Raw genomic sequence first — 9,300 nt, forward strand, 5'->3', positions numbered from 1 at the left:
AGCAACTACTTGTGTTTCACCGAACTTTTCCATTGAATTAGTCCATAAATGGGTAACATAAGCCAGAATATCACCAGTGGATCGACACTGATGGAATCCATACTGTTGATCGTTGATCAGACGGAAGGTTTCTAGGTACTTTAAGAGTTGGCTGTTAATTGATTTCTCCAGTATTTTAGAAAGAGTAGAAGTAATGGCAGTGGGACAATAATTGGATGGGAGGGATTTGTCACCCTTTTTAGGAACTGGCTGGATATGAGCAAATTTCCAAGCAGAGAGAAAAACACCTTTGGAATAAGAAAGTGAAAAACAGCGGCAAAGAATAGGAGTAAGTTCAGGAGCACAAGTTTTGAGAGCAAGTGGAGAAATACCATCAGGACCTGGAGCTTTCTTAGCATCAAGATTCATCAAAATCCTTCTGATATCCTTTTGACGGAAAACCACTGGAGGCATTGAATGGAGCGTGTTGGGAATGGTGGGAGGTGTTTTACCAAGATCATTAATACATGAGCTGGAAGAAAAATGGGATGCTAGCAGGTCAGCTTTATCCTTGGCAGAAGTGACAACAGAACCATCTGGTTTGAACAGAGGTGGGAGCAGAGATGGGCAAAAGTTGCGGCCAATAGCTTTGGCAAGAGACCAGAATGCTCGGCTATTATTAGGGCAAGAAGCAAGTTTTCTATTCTTAGCCTGTTCAAACTCTAGTTTGGACTGATTAATAACTGCTTTCCAATTGTTGCGGGCTTTGGTGTAGGCAGAAAATGAAACTGAAGAATTAGAAACAAGCCAATTACGATATGCAACATTCTTCTCTTGGACAGCCTTAGCACATTTATTGGAAAACCAAGGTTTAGATAAAGGACGAGATTTTAAAGTGGAGTGTGGGATAAAGGATTCCATTCCTGCAAGAATAATTTCACCGACACGACCTGAGCAAACGTTGACATCAGAAGTTTTGAAACAGTAATCCGACCAAGGAAAAGAAGAAAAAAAGTCTCGCAGGTCATCCCATTTTGCCTTCTTGTAATGCCAAACAACACGAGGTTGGGAATAGCCATGAAATAAAGGTTCCATTGGAGAAGAGACAATCACCAAGTTGTGATCTGAAGTGCCTAAAGGACCTCTCACTTCGACCGTGTACTTAGAAGGGTTGTTTGTGAGAAAAAGATCAAGCGTATTGGCTGTATGATTGGGATTGTCTGGCATTCTTGTAGGTAAATGAACAATCTGTGCTAGGTCATTAGTAATTGCAAAAGCCTCAGCATCTCGACCTGCTCGGTTGGTGTGACTAGAAAACGGAAGCCAGCTGGAGTTGTGAACATTAAAATCACCAAGGAAAATTACCTCAGTGTTAGGAAAGTTGGACTGGAGAAAGTCAAGTTGCAAGAGAGGAAGTTAAAGAGCTCCAAGTGATTAGTGGAGTTGGGAGAACGGTAGAGACAACAGATGAATTTGACACAATGAGGTAGAGAGATTTTAAGCCAGAGAAGATCAAAGAGAGAAGATTCCAAATTGCCAAGTCTCTGACAGGGAATATCAGAACGGACATATGCACAAGTACCACCTTTGAGGCGAAAGGAATCATACTGAATGATTTGAATAATTTGGGCATCTGAGATGAGCAGTAGTTGAATCAACCGATAACTGAGATTCTGTCAGAAAAAGTACATGGGGTTTGGCAGACTGCAAGTGGAAATGGACATCGTTGAGATGAGAATTGAGACCACGTATATTTGTGAAATGAATTAGGAAATCCTTGGGAGGTTTAGATCTTTTCGCAGATAAGCTTGCTCTATTAGTTTGACAATTCATGGTGTATTCAATAGTAAGAAAAAGTGGGTGGGACATGCTGTATGAAGTAATGAAATTTTTAGATATGGCGTACATGTGGTAAGAATATACCCAGATCCTTGACATAACGTGGCCTCGACAATGCTCCCCGCATACACACTACTCGGACTCCTTCCAGTCACTATCTGGCAGAGTAGAGGTAGCAAGATTATACACTAGCTGATCCAGAAGCCTCCTACAGTGTTACCAATAGGTTCGGTCCGGTGTACTAACTAGCGGCCGGCCTGCGAACACCGTTTTAGAGCTGTACCCTCGAAATGTAAGGAATATTGGATCTCGCCACGACATTCATCATAACCTCAAAAGTCATCAATCATACTGCATGGTGGAAGAGATAGGGAAGGGTTGATCGGAACTTAGCTCTATAGACTAAACATGGGTTCCACCACTTCAAGCCTCCAATAAGCAAAGTGGTGGTATTTCACCGATTGATGAGAGTCATCTACCACCTAGTGCTGCCTGGTAACATAGAGGGGCGGCGTACCTCCATGTGGTGTGGGAGCCACACCTCGACCCCTGCTTACGTTGGTTCACACCTGGGTACTTGTGCATGGAGGTTAAACCCAGGATTACTAACAGTCCCACCATCGTGAAGGTGCAAGCAGAGGATTTGGCTGTCACAGACCGTCCGGACTTTGCCGAAATTGGGTCCACTTGACTTGAGTGTCACCCAAATATCAGTTCCATCAGCGTTTTAGACTCCCAGGTAGCAAGTACAGCTTGTCTGGCATATCTGAGAGAATGTCTGTGACAACCTCAAGGCCTGGAATAGGCAGACTGCGAATAAATTATATCATATAAAGCCTGTAATTGAACCGTGGCAGTCTAGTCTGCGCAGGAATCGTAAGGAGGAAGTTGTTCTTGCCCGGACCCGCATAGGACACAGTCATTTAACTCATTCGTTTCTGCTGAAGGCTGATGACCCTCCTATGTGTGTGTCCTGTGGCACAATCTTAACGATCAGACACCTTTTAATTGACTGTCCAGATGTTAGCAGCACCCGTTTTACCGCTTTTAATCATCTGACTGAGCCTTATACACTCAGTCAGATTTTATTCGACAATGACAATGTGTCTGCTATTTTTAGCTTTTTGAAAGCAATAAAGGTTTTTAATCGTATTTAAAATTTATATGTTATTGTTATTTCTTTTATTGATTTATCTTTTTTATATATTTGTCATTAGATGTGGACATGGTGGCCTAATTAATTAGGTTTTATATTTATATATTAATTTTTATATATACCTGGTCTTGGCGCATTATAGCCTTAGTTGCTAATGCACCAATAAAATCCAAATCAACAAACCAATCTATCGTGAATTCCTAGGATCAGTTCATGTTTCCTTACAGCGTTCAAAAGTCTGCTAGATTTAGACAGAATTCATAATCAAACATATTTATAATCAGTTGAGGTTAAATATTATTTATATAAATAAATTTTATTTAACTTCAACTGATTATAAATATATTTAGGGAACCAGTTCATTATCTAATAACTGTTCAGAGAAGTGTTTTGTACAAAATTGAAGTGAATGAATTTTGCAAAAAAAAAAAAAAGAGAGAGAGAGAGAGAGAGAGAGAGAGAGAGAGAGAGAGAGAGAGAGAGAGAGAGAGAGAGAGAGAACTTCTCGTGATCCTTGGAGGGAAAGAAATAGATATTTTGAAGATCAGTTCTTCCAGTTTCAGTGTGAGAACTTAACATCTATTGAAACAAATGATGTACAGTGGTCTTTGGTCAGGGAACTGACAAGTTCACAAGGAAGCACGAACCATGAGACTTTGTTCCAAGTCATTCTCAGCATTTTAATAATTACTCATAACAATGCCAAGTGTCAGAATATTCAATCAGGTGAGTGGGGAACTGAATTTAGATCTTCTTTCTTGAAGCAGTCATAATCGGTGGATCTCTAAAAGAGAATCCAGACGAAACCTACGCACAGAAGAATGTTAGGAAGCTGATATTTAAAAGGATGCTCTGTTGATAAACAATCCTATGACTGTATTTTATTATAAAATGTATATTTTGTCAGTGAAATTTAATTTCTAGTGTAGTGTGAACTTTAAAAACCTGTTTGCCTCCTGCCTACAAATACCTAAACACCAGCTTTCCAAAAGTTGGCAGCAGAAATGTGGATAACTTCACTCATACATAGCTTAGTAACCTGTCGTGGAATATACTTCACTGTTTTGCATTGTCTTAATTTACTTATCATTACAAAGATAAGTAAATTTTACATAACAAAAATGATTTTTAAAAAAGTTATGAATGTTTTATAATAAAAATTTAGTTGATAAAATTTATTCAGGAACTTTTATCCTAATTATTACCTATTGGGTATGTAGGTTCATTTTTTTTTTTTTTACTTATACTAGATATGGAGCTGGTGGTTTTGGATCTCGTGATTATCGTCAACTTAGCAGGGATCGTGGAGGTGGTGGTGGCGGCGGTGGCAGCCGTAATGCAACAGCTAATAATTTTGCTACCCAGGGCTATGGCTATGGAAGCAATCAGTATGTGCCGTATAGAAACAACTATGGTGGAAATGCCTCATCCAATGACTGGTGGGGAAATTAGGGATTTTTAATTTGATTTCTGTACTCCATTAAACTGCACATACTGGTCAGGTTATAATTCCATGACCAATGTGCTGAAGAATAAATTCAGTACAGGCTTTTTTTGTGGCTGCTGTCGCTAATGACAGAGTAGGCCATTCTTTGTCCTCATTGCAGTGTATTTGAAATAACTATTTTGTCTTTTTTTTTTTTTTTTCCCCTCCCTCCAACCTTTTCTTTTAAAGTGACAAGCTAATAGTAGTAAAAAGAAAAAAAACATTTTGGTATAAATGCTTGCTCACATTGGTGATACTGATCATGTAGCTTTAGACGTCATGGTTATTTTGTATGACACTCACATGCATATATAGAACTGTTGAACTCTGCAAGTGTTACAACTCTTTATTATTGAGGGATTGTAAATGTGTTTTTTCCCAGGTGGCTGTGCATAGTGATGTAGTAGTAATTACTACTGTTATTATCAAACCCAGCTTAATCACCAGCCTGTCAGTCAGTCAGTATTTGTTGCACTGAATACAGCAGGTAAGTGCCACTGCTGTATACCCCAACAGCTCTAGTAAAGTTTGGGGTACTCTGTCTAGAAGTGTTCCTTTTTTTTTTTTTACAGTTGCTACTGTGGAAAAAAATTCTCCAACTTGTGGATATTTTCAGGGTCCACATCTCATTTTAGTAGCAATGAATCTGTGCTTTATTTTTAATATTTGTTTAACATTTCTATTTGTATGCTTGCATCATGATTAAAACTTTTATGCAAGGTCCTCAATCTTATATGATGTTAGATGTCTTTGCACTGTTAGTGATGACTAATACAGACTTTTCTCCATCTGCTGGCTGCTTTGACTGTAGAAATGTATCTTGCATTGATATGGTTATAATAACCTCCTTCCCACACTTTTTTTGAATTATTCAAGTCTTTAAGTTAACCCATGTGATTAGCATATCAGGCCTATGTTTGAGTTGTTTCAATACTAGCTGGCCATTTGCCAGTGCTTACGATATTGAAACAGTTAATTAGTCTGAGAAGCACAGTATTTGTATAGGGACCTAATAAGAATGCTACTTATCCAAGTAGTATTATAACATTTTTCGAGAGGTGTCGTCGGTTTCAGATGTTCGGTACAAATTTGAGAGTATAGTGTGATATTTGTACCCTTTGTTGAAACCACATGAAACCCAACTGCAGATGAAAGTTTCTTGTTCATTTTCTGCTTATGGCTGCCATGGTAAATATATATATATATATGTATGTATGTGTATGTTTATATATTTTTGTTCGTGTGTCAGGTTGTTAGTCCATATTTCACTCTTAAATTATAACCTGGCATGAAAGGTTCAGCTTTGTAAGGTACATTTTGAGACCTTACACTTCTCCATCGTAGTGTTCCCATTTCATAACATAGACTATTTATTCTCCGTTTTCTGTGTGAGTACACATGTAGACAAAGATTGACATGCCTACTCACACTAGAATGTAAGCTGAAATTCAGCACTGCTCCAGCCTATTTCATATCTGGAGGAATGATGCATTAGTGTGCTCATTAAAATGTGTCATTCAGAAGGCTGTGAGCACCTTTCGAGAGAGGAATTTCAGCTACTTGTCAAGTTAATTGGCTGCTTAATATGAAATCATTAATAAATAGCAAAAATTCCTGATAAGCTGCATTTTAGAATTTGTGGTTGTATATTTGTAAAGTATCAATTTTGTTTTTCTGCACACAAATTATGCTAGTTGATATAGCTAAGATTGTGAAGCAAAGTTTGCTTTAGTTATTATGTTGGTGCCTTGTGAATTTATGGCAACAATTATCTACACTTTACCATCCCATAAGTCTGTTGCCATTTATCATATTCATTGTTATAAAATCGCTACAGTAATGCAGCAACAAGAAATCTTGGATTTCTACTTCCATGATAATGTAGTTTGAAGAATTAATATAAACTGAATCTAGTGTACCAGTAATATTTTGATTTTTAAAAATGGTTTTTCAAAAATCTATTGGGCAGTGAAATATTTTTACTTAAAATACAAAACTGTTTTATAAATTTATTTACAAGGTAAAAGTGAAACTTATCTTTTTATTGAGATGAATTTTTGTAGTTGATGTAAATTATCATGGAAGTGTCGGTATTTCTTGTGATCTTTTCCAGAAATGGCTGCTGTGTTGACAAAATATTAAAATAATTCTGTAATTTATAAAGGTTGCAAAGCGTAATGGCACATTTAGTTGCCATCATCAGTTAATTTCACAATCATCTTTGTAGGAGTGGTAAAAAAAAAAACTGTCGTGTTCTACAGATGTGCTGTATATCTTAGCATAAAAAAAAGAAAGAAAAAAAGAAAAAAAAAATTGATATCCATCACGGTTGCAGAGACCTTCCACCAAATTCAGCGCAGCACAGCTCATTCAGTTTTTTCTCTACATTTTAGAGGTCTTTTTTTAAGGGACCAAAAATTGTGTGGCTCTTGAATAGAGTGCAAAGTGATTTGTCAAAATTTGATATGTAAACTGTTGACACCAAGAAGAGAAGCAGTGTTTGTATATTTGATACTATAATTTACAAGGATGGCTGTGTCACTAGGTCTAGTATGAATACAATTGTCATTAAGAAATGTAAAAAAATAATTAAATGATCCCATATCCTTGTGATGGGAGTTTAGATATGTCAATATATTTTGAGTTGTGTTAAGGATTAATGGGAATCAAATTCATCAGAAATATTATTTTGACCAGTTTCTTGTATGTCCTAGTAAGTCATTTGAACAATCATTTTAAATTTCCATTCTTGTAAATATGGTAAATTGCATGCCGTCAAGGTTTCGTACTTCTCGGCAGTGTTTACAGTTGTTTTAGCTTTGTGTAAATGTAAGGTTGACTTTTTAAACTTGTTCTTCTCTAGTCGCTTTTTTTTTTTTTTCTTTCAATATCATTTTAACATATAATGTTGAAGTGATTTATTTTTCAGTGAGTAATTTAATTCATTAAAGTTCTGTGATCATGGTGTTTTTTTTGTTTTTTTTTTATTAATGGAAACTTTTAATAGCTCTCATAGTTGTCCATTGGTGTGTATAGTTTATGAGCAATCTTTATCCCACTTTCAGTTTGCATTGTTTACTCGTCATTACATACATACACGTATGCATTCATTTTCCCCCTCCCAACATCCCCATTCTTTCAGTTTTACTGCAACGTTCATGCAATATTTGCAACTTGAAGTGGAAGTTATTTATGCCATTTAAGGCTGTAATGCATTCCATATATTGTTTATCTAGAAAATGGGTGACCAAGTTATCTGCCCGTTGTGCCTTACTCACTAAGTGAGTCATTTTCCCATAACATCAGACTACTTAGTGGGTCTATGTTACCCAAAGATCTGTTTAAAATATTCGTGTTTTAATGTACAGAAAAAGAATGTCAGTGAGTGAGTGAGAGAGCGAGCGAGTGAGAGCAAAATTGTGCGACTATGTTTATGGGTAATGTTTTCTTGAATGCTTACAATGTATTTTTGGTTCTTAGTAAGTTTTATTGGTTATACTGCTTCTTTCTTCCCTCCCCCATCTCTTTGTTTCCTTTTCGGTCTACTAAAACTTTTGCTCATAAACAGAAACCCAGTACATTCTTAACTACTTACCCAGATGAAGAATGTAAATGCTTGTTTTTATATTATTTCTCCTTAATGCATATCTTGAAAGCTTTGCTCATAAACAGAACCTCAATTAACACATTCTGCATGCTTTCTCAGATGAGATGTGCTGTGATTGACTACTTGTCCTGCATCGTGGTCAGGACTAAAAATGAACAAAGTAGCCTGTGATAGCACTAGCATGTGCCATTCACAGATCTTATACCTCATTTTTCCTCCCCTTTGTACTTTAGAAATTTTAAAGGTTAGATGCAGGATCATTTATCATTAAATTATATATAATAATAAGGTATATGTTGAAGTGAGAGGATGGATTTGGTGGAAGAGATTCCAGGAGACAGTTTAATTTTTTTGTCTTTTAAGCATAAATCTGACTACACTTTTTTTCAGTGTTTTATAGAATGTTTTTAAATATTTAAGTACTTTTGAAATTGCTATGTTCTGATTATTTAATAAGAGCCATGCAAAGTGGGCTGTTTAATAGAAAATCACACCTGTGCACTTGTCTACTCTATAATTATTTCCTTCCAAATATAAGGGTTTTTCATTGAATCAAATAGTAAATTTACTCTAATGAAAAGAACTATGTACAACTTATTGTAGTCGTCACATAATGTGAAAACAAAAAAATGCATTTAAAATGTTTCTTCATTATTGGTACATGTGTACGAAATGTTAAAGTATTCTTTAAAACATTAGAAATATATAGATATATATTTGTTCTTCTATAAATTCTGTTAACATCTTTAATATTGTGCACAGATTTTTTTTTCTATTTGAGAGCAAAATTAAGTTGTGTGAGTATTTTGCTATTACATAAAAGATATGGCTCAAAATTTGTGTATTTTAGAATGTTAGATCACATTTTTTTGCTGATATTTAAATTAAAATATGGAAATCATGAAACTTAATGCTCTCCTGGATTCACTTTCCCACATGTTCGTTTAATTGGGAGGTCTCTGCATCATGTTAAATTTTGGTTTTGTGCAGAAATGCAAGTCATTCATGTCAGTATGCATATTCTTATTTGACGGATTTGCCAAAGTAGAAATGAATAATGACGTTTTTGGTTGTTTTTTTTTTTTTTTTTTTTTTTTTTCCTCCTTTCAATAATTGAGTTTTTTCCTCCCTACCCCTTTTCTTCTCAGTTTAATTATTACTGTTTATGTGGGTGGCAGACTGGAATAAATATGTAATTATCTTGCCACTGTAAGAGTAACCAGCAGGACATAG

General features: G+C 35.8%; 1 protein-coding gene across 3 annotated transcripts in view; it reads left to right on the forward strand.

The window, feature by feature from the left end:
- Window positions 1–5,664, forward strand: part of bel (ATP-dependent RNA helicase bel) — a 277,696-nt gene extending 272,032 nt beyond the window's left edge. For all 3 annotated transcript variants that reach the window (XM_090377286.1, XM_090377294.1, XM_090377300.1), the window contains one exon: window positions 4,225–5,664. In XM_090377286.1, coding sequence (XP_090233412.1) covers window positions 4,225–4,426 — 202 coding nt within the window. In that variant the 3' untranslated portion in view covers window positions 4,427–5,664. The remainder of the gene's footprint in view (window positions 1–4,224) is intronic.
- Window positions 5,665–9,300: the final 3,636 nt, after the last annotated feature.

Source organism: Mastigoproctus giganteus, chromosome 1 (genome assembly GCF_048544385.1).
Source record: "Mastigoproctus giganteus isolate SK-2022 chromosome 1, ASM4854438v1, whole genome shotgun sequence".
Taxonomy (NCBI): Eukaryota; Metazoa; Arthropoda; class Arachnida; order Uropygi; family Thelyphonidae; genus Mastigoproctus; species Mastigoproctus giganteus.